The sequence below is a fragment of the Micromys minutus genome, assembly GCF_963924665.1.
Source record: "Micromys minutus genome assembly, chromosome: 11".
Taxonomy (NCBI): Eukaryota; Metazoa; Chordata; class Mammalia; order Rodentia; family Muridae; genus Micromys; species Micromys minutus.
Window position 1 is genome coordinate 46,764,263 of NC_137980.1, and position 15,852 is coordinate 46,780,114.

The window sequence follows — 15,852 nt, forward strand, 5'->3', positions numbered from 1 at the left end:
TCCTCCTGCCTCCTCTCCAGCTCCTCCAGCTTCTTTCCCCACCTACCTCTCCACTGTCCAATCATATATCACCTTAACATCAACCCACATGCTACCTTAAGCAAAATGGCTTTTTTGGAAGCTGGAAAATCTTCTCAGGAGTTTAGTCAGGGCACATAACATTAGTTTAAGTGGGAACTGTTGCTTGTTTCTATTTTACAGCGGCCTGATGTGTAAAGCTCTGTGTGTTGTTCTTTCCAGGTTCCCCTGATGCCAGTATCTATGTTGAGCCAATCACTGAGGAGCGGGCAGCAAAGACTCTGTACCGCATTGAACTACTGAGAAAAGTCCGTGAGCAGGTGCTCACATGTCCTCAACTGCATGAGCGCCTCCAGCTTTGCAGACCCAGCCTTTACCTCCCAGTCTGGTGGGAGTGTGGGAAACATGATCGAGACCTGCTTATTGGCACCGCCAAACATGGGCTCAACCGTACTGACTATTACATCATGAATGACCCCCAGCTATCCTTCCTAGATGCCTATAGAAACTATGCCCAACACAAAAGAACTGACACACAGGCAGCTGGAAGCCTCTGTTGCCTTTACCAGAGCAATTCTAAACTATATGAATCTCTTACTTATACCCCAATGAGTAGGACTTCAGAGTCTCTTGAAAGTGAGCCAGAGAATCTGGTAAAAATGGAAAGCAAGGATGATCCTCTCTGCCTGCCTGAGGGTGGTTTGCCTGACATAACATGTGAAAACTTTGTTTCCAAAGTTCAGGAGGTAATTTCTCTTGACCATGATGAAAGCTTGCTGCCTGAGTCTTTGGAGAACATGATATATGGTAAGACAGGACTGAGCCAGGAGCCACGTTCTTTTCAGGAGGTCCCAAGTACCAACACACAGTCCAGGAAAAATACTGTCACCATCTCAGCCAGCAGGGATGAGAGCTGCCAGCCTCCTGGTATTGAGGCAGAAATTACTTCAGCTTCCTCTCTCATGAGCAGCTTAGAAGCAGGAGTAGCTAAAATGAATATTAAGAATGGAAAACATTTGTTGGTATCTATCTCAAAAGAAGGGGAGCCCTGCTGCAGTGAGACAGGGCAAAGACCTGAAAGCATAGGTCACCTAGAGGCCAAATGCTTAGCTTCCCCTACCTTAGATACTGGACACGAAAGTGGGTTTGTAGATCTATGCAGCCTTAGCGTCTATGACTCCAAAAGAAGCTTCTCGTCAGATCAGCAATTAATTGATTTATTAGAAAACAAGAGTTTAGAAAGTAAGTTGATTTTGAATCAGAGTGATGAGGAAGAGGAGGAAAATGAGGATGAAACCTTAGCCATAGTAGCAAGCACCACAGAAAAGCCAGAGGTCTTAGATTTCACCAAGCCCACTGCAAACCTCCCAAGGGGAAAGAACCTCAGCTTCCACCAAGATGAAGCCAAGAAAGGAAGGCTGGAGGTGGTAAGCAAGACTCCTGGACCACAGAGGGTCTTCCCTCCCTCAGCCAATCAGTGCCACTGCAAACACATTGAAAGGTGGGCACATGGCCTGGGGAGTGAGGGGTCTGAAGTAGAGAAGCCCAAGGCTCATCAGGCAGGCCTGTACAGAAGCAAAGCCAATCATACCACAGTGGAAGGTGAGCCTGCTGTTATTTCAACAGAGCCATTTAAACTGAAGCATGAGCTTTTAAAAGAACCGTGGAAAGAAAGTTCAGAGGGGGGGAAGAGTTTCTCCATGTATGTTCCTGAGGGAAGTGAACCCAAACCAGAAGACATGGATTTTGAAAATAAAGATGATTATGAGAAAGATGGAACCTGCCACAGTCAAGGTACAGTATACTTAAATATGTACTTGTGTAATGGGAAGGGGTGCTGGCGGAGCCACAATCAGTAGCTTTAACTTCTAAAATGGGCCTGCCCACCCTCAACATGTGGGTAAACCCAAGATGTACAAGGTTGATCTGTAAATTCAGCAGAGTAGTTCAGCAGAGTCACAGTCAGTGCCTGCACTGCCTCCGCCGTGTTACCCAGAGGAACTGTGCTTATGTGCAGAGGGTGCAGACTGGCACAGGGAAACGCTGTGTCCTGCGCTAGATGAACTGAGCTGAAGTAGAGCAGCTTTGGGACATAAGAGACCTGCAACTAATACAGGTGCCGTTAATTTGCAGGAACTCCAAAAATACAAGTCAAGTTGGACTTGAGGTGAGCATAGAAAGCAGTTGTTCGTGTCATCGTCAAAACCCTGTGCTTTATGTCAGGGAGTTTGTGTTAGGTTTCTTTTAGAACTGAACACGAATAAAAATAACAGTTACAAACAACTGAAAACATAGATTTACCCTTTTTAAATAGGGAAATCTTAAGTGGGGATTCAGGTTAGAAGGAGTTTCAAGCCTGGTGTGGTGACATATACCTTTCATCTCAGCATTCAGGAGACAGTGGTAGGTGGATCCCTTGAGTTTAAAACCAGCCAGTATAGTGAGACCCTCCCTCAAAAAAGAAAAAATCTGGGTGGCTCTGAAATTCTTTATGGGAACATACATACAGTGAGGCAGGATGCACAGCAGTGAGCCGCAGTTTTTACTCATTTCCTTAGGTAGGAGCTTGGGTGAGGGTGAGCAAAGTAGATGGTTTGTTCTTCCCACTGTCTCCAGGAGTGAGACAGGAATGTCCTGTATTAAGTGGAGGAAAAAAAGCCTGACCATCTTGGGTCATGTAGCTTCTTTTTGTTTTTAATTTTTTTATTTGTGTTTTGTGTATGTGTATGTACACATTATGTGTGTGTGCACTCACACAAATACACATTCATATTTGGAGGCCAATTGTTGATTACTCTATTTTTTGAGGCAGGGTCTTAGAGCTCACATTTCAGTTAGACTGGCTATCCTGGGATCAGCCTGTCTCTGCAGATTTCCCAGCACTGATGTTAGGCCACCATGCCCAGCTCTCCTGCTTGCATAGTAACTGCACAGTTGTCTTCCCCCTGACTTATCTCCCCAACCCATATTGCCATTTTTTAAAAACTTCCACCTTTCGTTTTTATCACTGTGATTAGTGACTAATGGTACTGAACCCGAGTTAAAATGTACATAAAAGTCCTACAGTAAGGACTTGGAAACTGATCTGAAAATAACTTGGTGGACTTGGGGCCAAACCAGGCCAGGAGGACCTTTCTGTGACCATGTCCCTGGATTCCTTTTAACCTGAGCCAGCAAAGATCATGCCATGTATCAAATTATAAGACTCACATTTTTAGACCCTGTTGTGTAATAAATAAACCACTAAAAAGATGGGGTACTAAAAATGCAGACAAATGAGCTCAGGGTAGATAGGAGTTAGAGGAGAATGCTCTTCCTTTCTGTGGTAGAGGCCGAGACTGGCAGCTCTATGGTAAGTACCAACTACAGTGCACTGCCCACAGAGGTGTGGAAAAGGTAGTGCAAGCAAGTTAGCTCACTCCAGAAATGAGAGATCCCGATGTCCTGAGAGCAGTAGCTTGCCAGTGCTCTTTAAGGTTGTGCTCCTGCTTCAGACCTCTCACTGCTGCTTCCATTGCCTCCAGAGCAAACTCCAGTCCTATGTCATGATTTACAGGACTCAGGATAATCCAGGCAATCCCTGCCCCTGGCTTCATGTTTCTCCCTATTCCTGCCTGTCTTGGTTCCTTGGCATGCCCTGCCCTTCCCCCATTGCTTCCTCGCCTGCACAGCCATCCCCCATTTATTAACCTACTTAGAATAAACCTTCCTGTCATGTCTTCTCTTTAGATGTTTTTAGCCTGGAGGCTGAGGGTGACACAGTCTCTTACTATATAGACACAGCTGGCCTCAGAATCCCAGTCTTTCTGCCTCAGCATCTGGAACATTGGGTTATTGTGTGAATCACTTTGCTGTGTATTTACTCTCTGTGCAGCACTACCACAATCTAGCTGTTGCTTTACACTTAGTGGTTTCTTCTCTCCCCTGTGAGGCAGGGGGAGCACTAAGAGTTCAGACTCTAGCAGGACTGCTCATAGGAAAGAGCTTCTGTGGCTCCCTGGGAGACCCATGTCACAGTGGGAAGTAACACATTCCCTGTCAGTTTATGGACAAAGATCTGTGTTTCCACCTTGAACATTTTACTGCCTTCTGCTTATTGTCTGTCATTACTTATTTAGATCTTTGAGATGCCAGACCACAATTAAAAATGAACTTTGACCTTGTCTAGCATGATGACATGCTCTTTGAATCCCACCACTGGAGAAACAGAGACAGGCAGATCTCTAATTTTAAAGCCAACCTGGTCTACACAATGAGTTCCAGGCCAGCCAGGGCTGCATGAGATCTTGTCTCAAGATATGGATGGATGGATGGATGGATGGATGGATGGATGGATGGATGGATGGATGGATGGATGGATGATATATAGAGATAGATAGATAGATAGATAGATAGATAGATAGATAGATAGATAGATAGATAGATAGATAGATAGATAGATAGATAGATATTTGGCCTTAAGGTAAAGTTCAGGCTCATTTGCTTTACTTTTTACATGAATCATGGCTCCTTGTTGGGAGGTTCATGATGTCATCCTTTCTTAATATCATCCTATTAGTTTATCATATTTCATTCCTCTTTTTAATTGTCAAAATAGTGTTTGGTATTGTCTTGTCTTCTAAGCTAGCAAGGAATGTTTAGATAGTCTTAGATGTCAACATGTCTCAGTGGCCCTAGCAGGATTTGCCTCTGGTTTAACTAATTTAGTTCTCCTGGAAATAGAAAACATGGCAATTTATAAATAATTTAAAATAAATGAAAACCAAGTGGACTAATTAAAGACAGAAGAGACGGGCTCGCACATCAGTGTTTGTTACCCTATCTTTGCAGACTACCCAGGCAAATACTCTGAAGAAGAGAGTAAGAGTTCGGCATCAGGCATTGCAGGAGACCTTGGGGAAGAGGCACAGGAAGTGCGGGCTCCCACCATTGCTCAGCTGCTGCAGGAGAAAACCCTCTATTCCTTCTCAGAATGGCCAAAGGTATCACCAGAGCTTGCATCCTCCACCCAGGCCCTTCCAGCTTTGGTTCCTTTGCATTAAACCTTTTAAAAAGACTTCTGCTGGACAAATTTGGCTCTATACACTTGAACATTGAAGGTGAATCACTAAGGGGTGGGGAGGCATAATATTTACCAGACTAATTAAACAATGGAAGGAAATTGGCAAGTTGCCCCTAGTCGTAACACTAAAGATGTATTCTTCATTGCCCAGACTGACATTCGTAGGTTGTATAGTGAGTGTGTCTGAATACTCTTTCTGGTCAGCAAATTGTGAAAAATGTAGCCCTTACTCTAAGTGCTGCTGTTTTCCCCCAGGATCGTGTGATAATTAACCGCCTAGATAATATTTGCCATGTGGTGTTAAAGGGGAAGTGGCCCTGCAGCCACCAGTATGAGCCCTCAGGTGTACTGCCCACGCCAGTGTTATCCAGCAGTGCAGGTTCTCGAAGCAGCCACTCAGAGCCAGAAGTAACAGAACACAGCTTCAGCAATGGTGCAGCATTGGCAGCCCAGATCCAGAAGGTAAGGAAGGGTACAGTTAGTATGGGTTACTTATGAGAACAGCAGCAACATCCCATCTTTCTGTTGAGTCATTTATTCAACAAGTACTTTGGGGGTTGGGCTTAGTTTTTCAGTCAGGTAGTACTGTCAGTTAGGACTCTGGACCTTATTCTGTAGACTGTGAGAAACTATTAAAAGTTTATATGTAAGCTGGTGAGGTTGGGTAGTTTGATGGTGCACACCTTTAATCCCAGAGCTCAGAAGGCAGAGGTAAGCTGATTTCTATGAGTTGGAATCCAGCCTAGTCTAAAGAGTTGAGTTCCAGGACAGCCAGGGCTACACAAAAAGAAACCCTGTCTCATGGAGGAAAATTGTTTTTAAAAAAGCTTTGGTACAAAGAAGTAAAAGCAGGGTTTTATTCCTAAACTAGAGCCTGCAAGTTGTCAGGCGAAGCAAAGAAAGGAAAGATATGTCAAATGAGGATGCTGCAGAGAAAACCTTCTAGGCTGCAGGTTAGAGGAAGAAAAAGCAATCAACTTGGCAACTATGACTTGGGAAGAGAATAGGTGTCTTTAAGTCCTAAGAGGACAGATATTAATTATGAAGTCAGGGCAGAAAGGGGTGTTAATATGGAAGGAAGGCGGGTGATTTAGGAGCTATTAGCAAACAGAATCTGATTTGACTCCATGTTAGACTCAACCAGACACCTTGAAAAACTGCTGGCTCTGATTTACTTGGTCTGGTGTAACTTAGATATTGAGTTGTTTTGTATTGTTTTAACTTCCCAAATGATTCTTGTATGTAGCTGAGGCTGAGAATCCCTGGGCTTATGCTTACAACTACAGATTTAGTCTGAAAGCCTGTTAAAAGTATAGATTCACCAGTAGACTCTAGATTGAATCTGGTGGTTCAGTACTGGTTTTTGAGGAGCCTCGTGTCACAGAGAACATAGCAGCAAATAATGTGAGGCCTGGAGAAGAAGCTGGTGTTTGGCCACAGAACTTACATTCAAATTTTTTGCCATGTGTGTTCACAGGAGAGCTTTTTAGCCCCAGTGTTCACAAAAGATGAACAAAAGCACAGACATCCCTATGAGTTTGAGGTGGAAAGAGATGCCAAAGCTCGGAGCCTAGAAGAATACTCTGCCACCCATGGGCGTCCCCCCATTGTCCTCAATGGCTGGCATGGGGAGTCAGCTATAGACCTCTCCTGCTCATCAGAGGGGTCTCCAGGAGCTACATCTCCTTTCCCAGTGAGCGCCAGCACCCCTAAGATTGGTGCTGTCAGCTCACTGCAAGGAGCCCTCGGTATGGACTTGTCTGGAATTCTGCAAGCCGGCCTAATCCACCCAGTAACTGGACAGATCGTCAATGGAAGCCTCAGGAGGGATGATGCTGCCATGAGAAGGCGAAGGGGGAGGCGAAAACATATTGAAGGAGGGATGGACCTCATCTTTCTGAAGGAGCAAACACTTCAGGCTGGAATCTTGGTAAGCATATGAGGCCACAAGGTAAAAACAATTCTACACTGAGAAATTTACTTCTCAGACATCAAGTATTTCATTTACGGACCTTTTACACCTATTTAAGTTGTTCTTGTTTTCTGCCATTATGAAATGTCCTCCATCTTTTCTAGAATAGATGATAGTAACCCAGTGGTGACCCTTAATGCATACAGTCTGAAAAAATGAACCAAAGGGTTTAATTTCAAAGAAGCAACACAAATCCTACAGTGCTTCAAAAGAGCCACCAGCGGTTGAATAAGCAAGGCCAGGTGACAGGCAGCATTACTTGAGCATGGGGAGGCTCTCCAGAACTTGAGATGTGGAAGATAGAAGGTTGATCTTGGCTTTGATCTGGTACTGATCGGGGCACACCAACAAGCTGTATTCTAGTCCTAACACATCTAAGACAGCTGCTGTGAGAATTCCTGCAGATCACACAGAAAGTACTTTCTAAACTCAATGAAGGTTATTATGAACCATAGAGGGGGTTGAGAAAAATCCTCATTAGACTTTGTTTAGTGCTTGATGTTAGGTTTAGAGTTTTTGATATATTTTAAAATCTTGAGTCCTAAAAGTATTTGATAGGTTTTTTCTTTTAAATGAATAATAAGAGTATTTACTGAATGCCTACTGTGTACCAAGTACTATGTTCAGAGATTTTATAATTAGAGCCTCACAACTCTGTTAAAAAAAATGGGTATTTGAAGTTTAAAAGCTTTTTAAAATGGCCCTCAGTTGCCCAGCTGCTGAGTGATAGCAGGAAATCAGGCCAAGGGCCCTGTTCTCCAGACACTGAGAACATCTCTGGAGACCTGTGTTATCTGGCTGTGTCTTCCTCTCAGGTTCTGTGTATAATTTGAGAGGTGGGAGAGGCATATCTTTTTCCCTGTCTAGTTTTATAGACTAATTTTACTGTTTGTTTAGTCTTGTGCTTTCATTGTAATAGTATGACATTTATTTACATCCTAACCGTTTTTGTTTTTTTTTTTAAGATGGGCAAGATTAGTGGTATACTCAGTATTGCTCAGACTAGTCTCAAATCTGTGGACTCACTTGAACTTCCAATCTTAGTCATTAGGATCAGTGGGACCCTCAAATCTACCAGTTCTGATTTCATCATTTCTCTGGGGTGGAAGTGTGTGCGTGCGTGTGAGTGTGTGTGTGTCTGTGTCTGTGTGTGTGCGCGCGCGTGTGCATGTGTGATATCATTCATTCACCTTTTGGTTTTTTTAAGATGGATCTCTCACTGGCCTGGAAGCTTGCTTGTTAGACCAGGCTGGCTGAGCAGTGAGCTCAGGGATCCACTCATTTTCCACCTTCCCAGCTCTGGCATTACAAGCATGTGCTGCCACCTAGGGTTTGGTTTGGTTTGTGTGTGTGTGTGTGTGTGTGTGTGTGTGTGTGTGTGTGTGTGTGTGTGTGTGTGTGTGTGTATACCACATGTATGCCTGGCCCACGGAGTCCAGAAGTCATCAGATCCCCTGGAACTGAAGTTACAGATAGTTACAAGCCACCGTGTATGTTCTAGAAAAATACCCAGTGCTCTTAACCTTGAGCCATCTTTCCTGTCCCACCTGGTTTTTTCCCCCTTAAAAAAGAAAGAAAGAAAACAGTTTCTTGGGACTGTACTCTGATCTTCATGCATACAACCTGAGCTCTGTACTTACCGAACCACCTCCCCAGCTACATACATGCCGAGAATGAACTTTCTCTCCACTGTTAAAGACCCATGTAAAAAATACCAAGCAGTGATTGTCCTCAAGTGCTCAGTAGTCTTCCAAAGGAGTGACTAGTAGGAAAAAATACAGTTTTTTTCTTCTCTGGATAATTTTTAAATTTGTTGATGCAAGCATTGTTAGCACTATTGTAGGATTGTTTGTTTTGGTGATGCTGAGCTGAGAGAGACACAGTCAAGCCACAGAGGAGAAACAGGTGAGTAAAGCCCAGCATGGAATTGTCTGGGATGTAAGAAATCTGAACAGAATGCTGGACAGAGGAGGAGGTGCCTGTGACAGTGAGAGACGGTGGCAAAGGAATGGAGATTAGGATGGCAGTCAGGCCTGCTGAGTAGACAGGGTAGTGATCAGACCAGGGGTAAGCACCTAGCATATGTAAGAGCAGTGAGGAGTCAGTGGTACAGTGGGTTGAAATCCAAACACCCAGTGGTAAAGATGGAGTGGGAGAAGCTGGAAGTCAAATACCCCATCTCTACCGGAGCCCTTTGACTGATGTGAGCAGTGTAGAGATGGGTATTTCAGGAATTGGCTTCATCCTGCCATCATTACTCATTTTTGTCTTAATCCAGGAAGTCCATGAAGATGCAGGACAGACTACTCTGAGCACCACACACCCTGAAGGGCCGGGAGCTGCTTCCTCAGCTCCTGAGCCAACAGCAGCATCCAGCAGCCAGGCTGAGAAAGCTGTTCCCAGCAAGAGTCTACTTGACTGGCTGCGGCAGCAGGCTGACTACTCTTTGGATGTTCCTGGCTTTGGGGCAGTAAGTCTTGACTGTTGCTACCCCAGACCACTGCTAGCTCACTGCTCACTTGGAACAGTTGCCAGAAACTAGAGGGTGGAAGCTGTTTGGAAGAAATATATGTTGACTGAGAGCATTATATTAAGGATTTTTTGGGGGGAGGTTGGTTTTTAAGGTTTAAATCCTGGCTGAAGTCTCCAAATAATAGAAATTGCAAGAGCATACCAACAACTAGACACAAAAGCAGAATTACAAGAGCAGACTTAAGTTCACCCCCTTCCCCAGTATCTCCCCAGAAATGACCAAACAGCATTGTAAGTTCACAAAGAAATCCTTAGGTTGTATAAGTTCTACCACTTAGGAAATTTTTCCCTAGCTATTTTATTGGTACTTCTGTAGGGGCTCTGCTTAGAGCTGCTCTGCTGGGATTCTCATTCAAGTCACCTAATGCCTTTGCTCTGTTCTCCAGGTTAGGAGCCTGTAGGACAGCACCTAAACACTGCTGTTCAGTCTTGCTTCTTCCTTTCTTACTTCTCAGAGGCTCACTCCCGTCCCATCTGACTCAAGATACATAGATAGAGTAAGGGGCACAGACCACAGTTGCACTCACACAAGACCCACAGAACCAGCTAATTGGGTGCCCTAGGAAGTTGATTAAGTCAGCTCGAGGCCCCAACCAAAGGCATGGGGCCTACACAGCTTCTTTTTCAGCCTGCTGTAGGAGTCTTGATACCTCAGGGAGAGAGGTTAAGTGAGGGTTGGTGGTAGAGTTCTGTGTAAAGTACCGTCAGGGAGAAAAGAACAAAACCAACTGAAAAGCGCCATTATATCAGACTGACAGAATGCTTTGTAATATTTTTCTTCATTAACCTAGAATTTTTCAGACAAACCCAAGCAGAGGAGACCACGCTGCAAAGAACCTGGAAAAATAGACATCAGCTCTCTAGGTGGAGAAGAGAGGGTTCCTGCTGTCCCCAAGGAGCCAGGACTGAGGGTAGGAAGAGGGACTTGGGTGTGGGAGCAAGGGGATCATCTTGATTTTGCCATGCCTTGCACACTTGGGAGAAAGCCCTGCTGATCAGTGGGTAGCCAGAGGACAAGAGGCCAGCACAGAAAGCTTAAACCACAGTAAGTGCCACAGCCCTTGTCGAGCAGCTGTGTGTCTCCTGAGGTTATGTTTTCCATCTTCACCTCCTAAACAGTGTGTTAAATCTATTTGTACAGTCACAAAGGATAAACCCTTAGCTCTGGACTGCAGTCTGCTGTTTCCAAGTTTAATAGACGCCATCAGGGAAACTAACATGTCTTACCTAAGTTTTTAATGACCATTTAAGTAAGCATTTTCTCCCTAGTGCTTCTGCACTGGCAATGAAAAACAGCTGACTCTAAGCATTGCCCTTTTCCTATTATAGAATCATAAGACTGGAACCAGCTTCAAAGACATCCACAGAATACTTGGAGTCTAACGAAGCTGAGTTAATTATAGTTTACAGATGGACACAAGTTTGGAATAGAAAAGTCTAACCTCTAGGGGGCGGCAGTGACATTTCCCTTAAGAAACATTTGCCAGTGAGCCTACTGTATATCCTGGATATTTTATCTTTTGGTGCATCCCAGAGAGGAGCTTCTAGAAATTCTTGTAGAGACATTTGCTCTTCCCCAGCTTTTTCATAAATGCAAGCTCTCCTAGACACTCCTCAGCTCTTCAGCCAAATACAGCATTCCCTATATCAGCTTCCTAGGTGGGGTCACCTCTGTGATTTCTTATCTCAGCTGCAAACCCTACCCTCTCCAGTCACTCTGCTTGGCAGAAAGGAGTTGTTGCTGGCCTTGTCACTCACAGAAGCTCCACAGACAACTGCCTTCACTCATCTGTATGTGCTGCCACTGCTACTTGAGAGCGGGCCTGGTCAGTGCCTCAAATCTGTCACATTGAAAGGTCCTCCTCCCTACCTTACCTCTTCCTGTCCTGTCCTTGCTCTTGCAAAGGCTGTTCTTAGACCAGCTGACTCAGCTTTTGTTTCTCTCCTACCTACACTTGCCCAGTCTTCCCCCTGTGCCTCAATGTCTTGAGAAAAGTCAGAGAAAGACCTCCAGTTCCTGTCCTGTTGCAATCCCTGAGTTGTTAGCTTATGGACATGCCATTGGCCTTCTTGTTTCTTTCTATATACCCAACGGTTTCCTTCATATTCCCTGGAAATTAATGCTCATTATTCCTTTATGAGTACTGACCCTTTGCCAGCAAACCCATTTCTAGTCTTGCAAGCCAACCTCATCTCTGTGGCACACCTCCTTCCTTTATGAAATCACATTCCCTGCCTCTGAGGTTCCTTTTCTACACTGAGGCAAGAATAGGAAGCTTTTGTCTGCCTGGCCCTCAAGGCCTCTCAGTCTTCCCAACACCTAGGTTCTCCACAGCTGTGCCAGGGCATATTGCCTCTTCTCTCCCAAAGGAACTCTTAGACCATTCACGTGGGTGGACCAAGAAGCTTATAGACCATAGAAAGTTATTCCCCATAGTTCCCAAGGCTTAGAAATTAAAGGTTGAGTATCAAGTGAGGGTCCAGTATTGATGACCATCTTCTGCACCCTCACATTGGATATGACAGACACACACTCTGGGAGGGATCTCATAGGATGGCTCGAGCCCATTCCTAAGGAATTGGCCCCCATGATCTCATTGCCATAAAGCCCTTGCTGTCCCCACCTTTGGGAGTGGGGTTTTAATATTAATATATACATATATAATTTAACATTTTAAGTCCAAGGCAGAAACCCTTTCCCTTCTAAAAATAGATTAAAACCCATAAGGAACTTAGTTTGAGCTCAAAGTCCAGCTATATATGCTGAGGTTTACCTAGGTGATGTTTATATAACTAACACTAAGGGCCTCCAGACTTAGCTTTGCTTATAAGTTGCATCTATAAACACTCAGATCTGTAGAGCGAGATCTTCATTTATTTGCTGCAGATATGCTGTAGCTGCCTGGGTACCACCACCGTCCTACATTCGAGTGTTGATAGAATGTGCCATCAAGGTCACTCAGATTTTACCAGTGATTCCAAAAATGCCTATAGACCTGGTATTATTTGGCCTTGTTTTGCTTTGCTTTGGGGATTTCTAAACATTGAATTACCAGGTCTCTTTTCACCCAGTTCTTGTTTGATAAGCCTTTGTAACAGTAGCAAGAATGACTTAGTCACCATTCTGTTGCTCCTTCCCAAGAGTGCCAGGGTGGGAACAGATGCCATAATCTATCGATACGGCTTAAGTGGGCTAAAGTGTCATTCAGTCATCTGCATGCCTCTGCTGTTACTTGAGCACAGACACACCTCCTCTTGCTCTCCATGCGCTCTCTCTCTCTAGGCTTCCTCTGGAAGAGGAAGCAGGTTTGCTCCCCAGGGTACAATTACCAAGATGGAGAGCTGCCAAAGCCCGATTTGGCTGCTGTGTGTGGTTGGAGTGCTGCTGGGAGGGGCACCTGTCTGTGGTGGGCAGCATCTGGGTGGCTGAAGTAGCTAGCCCTCCTCCACAGGAACTTGTTGAGGGCTGACTTCCTCTCTCAGTCCCTTTGCTTCTCTTCACCTGGGCTTTTCTGCTCTCTGGACCTGAAGAGAAAAGAAGAGCAGTCCAACCCCCCATTGAGTTTTCATCTCTCGTGCTTGCTCTGTCTGGAACTCTCGGCAAGGGCAGGGAGGGGATACTCTTAAATGGCCTGGAGCCTGAGGAAATATCAGGTATCAGGCCTGTTTTCCGTAGCAGAAAGACTTCGGAGGTGGACTGTACCCTTCACAGTGGACAGCGGTGGGAGGAGCTAGAGCACGTGTGGCACAAGGGAAGACTCCCCAGCTCCTTTCTCTGACTCTCTGGAGGTGGGCGGCGGAGGAAAGCCTCAGAGAAATCAGAAGCCATGAGATGCAGCTATTCTTAGCAAGTGACGCTATTGACAAGCAAGGGACCAAGATGACATGGTATAGACTGAAGCCCAGAGCAAGATGGTTTATATCAGTGAGCTTAAGACCTAGTGGTAGAAAATCATTTTTTAGGCTGGATTTCGTCCTTCAGGCCTTATTGTCTCTCTAGAAATAAGCATCTAGGAGTTTATTTCTAGTGAATGACTCAAAACCAGAGTGAGCTCTTGCCCAGCACACTCCAGAGAAGCCACCCTGGCATATTGCCGGTGGGTGGTCCTGACATGATGTAATAGAAAAGAGCCTGGGTGCTCTCCTCCTCAGTCCTACCCACTCAGCCCATGGTGGCCCTTGCTCCTCGGTTTTGAAAGAGAAGAACTCCTGGTGTAACTGTTGAAGAGGTTCCTTCTAGATCAGTGATACTAAACTATGGCTTTGTGAGACGTTCTCTCAGCGTTGGCATGATAAAGCTTTTTGTCGGTGATGACTGGTTTTTTTTCCCTAGAACATTCTTCAGGAAAGTGAAGAACAAGCATAGCACTTCAAAAATAGCTCTGGGGACTCAAACATTTGAGTCATGTGTCTGTGAGTCGTTAGTTTTCTGTGATATGATACTCATACCAACTGACAGAGAGTTGAGAGGAGGTGCTGGAGCCCTGGGGTTGGCTTCTGATGTCGCGTTTCCATTGCTGCTCTTCCTAAAACCACTCTTTCCTGAACAGCTTCTTCAGGGCTGACTACTCCCTTGGGGGGAATGTGCATCGTATGAGCTTCTCCTGGAGCCTGCCATGCCTGTTCTTATAGCTCACTGAAAACCTGAAGCTAGTGTCTCCAACACCCATGACTATCCTCAAGGAGAGCTCTGTTGACTGTTATATTTTTTAATAGTTCTGGGAGAACAGAGTCAGGAAAAGCAATGGGAGGCACCAGAGCTCTGAGTAAATTCCTATAGCAGTCTCAGGGGGTAGTAAGTAGATTTCCTTACCTGCTCAAAAACCCAATCTCCAGGCTAATACCCTTAGCTTCTATGGCTTCCTCTCCATGTTAGAAGGCTCCAGGTCCTGACAATAGGGTTGCTCTGTTGAGGAGTAGAGTCAGAACACTGCCTCCGAGTCTCAGATGAGCGGCTGTGGAGCCCTGCTTCTCTGCAGACACTTGCTGTGCACTCACTCCACACTCTGAGGAGGCACCACATCTGCTCAGAGAGAGGCTGGGCTCATCCACACAGGGGCAAGTGGCTGAACCACACTTCCTTGGTGTTGTTTGCAATGGCATAGAACTGGCACTCTAAGCATCCAGGTTTCGTGCTTGCTAGAGCTGAAGGAACATTGTAAAGAGAATGCTAGCTATAGACTGGACCACAGGAAGGGGATAAGGACATTGGGGCCTCTCCTTTGTGTGCATGGGAAAGAACAGCCACCAACACAGGGGGCTTTCTTTGTATCGCACCTGTATGAGAAAAGGTGGAGGCTGCTCAACAACACGAGGGTATTTTAATCCTGTGGGTCTGTGTTACCTTATAAACCTCAGTAGCTTCTGTAACCCTGGTCTCTGCTGCAGCCTCCACCGCTCTTCCTACTTGTCTTTCCTGTTTGTCAAAGCTCTGCTCAGTGTGGTCTGTGCTGTGGTCCTGATAAGGCGTTTGGGGAAGGCTCCATGGGTTTAGTGCTAGGTGACATTATGAACAGAAGTGCTGAATGTGGAGCTTTTTGCTAATTAAAAAATTGCAGTGCCTTTAGTCCCACTCCCACAAGGCAGAGGCAGGCAGATCTCTGTGAGTTTGAGGCCAGCCTGGTCTACAGAGTAAGTTCTAGTTATATAAAAGACTATCTTTAACACACACACACACACACACACACTAAAAATCAAAACAAAACAGGGGCAGGGAAAGAACTCCAAAAAGAAGAAAATGATGAGACTTTTCTTAAGGGAAACTAGAGCCTTACTTACTTGAGTGGCATTGCTCAGCAGTGCTCAAGGTCCTTCATTTCTACAGCCTGTATGTACACTTCCGTTTTCATTTCAACTCACAACTTCCAGGAATTCATAAAATACTGGGATGCACACATCATTAGGGTGCCATGTCCCTAGTAAGTACCCCTTCTATGGGCTGGGAAGTATGTTAAACACTTCACTTCATGTGTGTGTGTCTTTAACCAAAGCTGACCTGTCCTGAACCTCACCATCAGCTGTACTGTTCCCCAGTCCACCTGTAAACTTGAGTGCATCTGACTCCAACCACCACCCCAGCACACTCAGCTCTGCTGCGGCAGAACAATCTTCTTGTTGTGAGAAAGATGGCTGAAATGTTCAAAAATTTTTTGAATAAAGGGATTGTAGCCTTAAGAATCAAGACCTGAGGCACTGTTGGTGCTGGTCTCCCCTTCCCACCTCTGCCAGTTTCTCATACAATGGAAACTGTTCTTGCCCGTCAGTATTG

At 45.2% G+C, this 15,852-nt stretch overlaps 1 protein-coding gene across 1 annotated transcript in view; it reads left to right on the forward strand.

The window, feature by feature from the left end:
- CHD6 (chromodomain helicase DNA binding protein 6) overlaps nt 1–15,852 on the forward strand; it is an 83,718-nt gene that overhangs the window by 64,589 nt on the left and 3,277 nt on the right. Inside the window, exons 26-31 of the mRNA XM_080925641.1 lie at nt 241–1,812; nt 4,849–5,000; nt 5,336–5,542; nt 6,558–7,010; nt 9,331–9,522; nt 10,376–10,495. Coding sequence (XP_080781767.1) covers nt 241–1,812; nt 4,849–5,000; nt 5,336–5,542; nt 6,558–7,010; nt 9,331–9,522; nt 10,376–10,495 — 2,696 coding nt within the window. The remainder of the gene's footprint in view (nt 1–240; nt 1,813–4,848; nt 5,001–5,335; nt 5,543–6,557; nt 7,011–9,330; nt 9,523–10,375; nt 10,496–15,852) is intronic.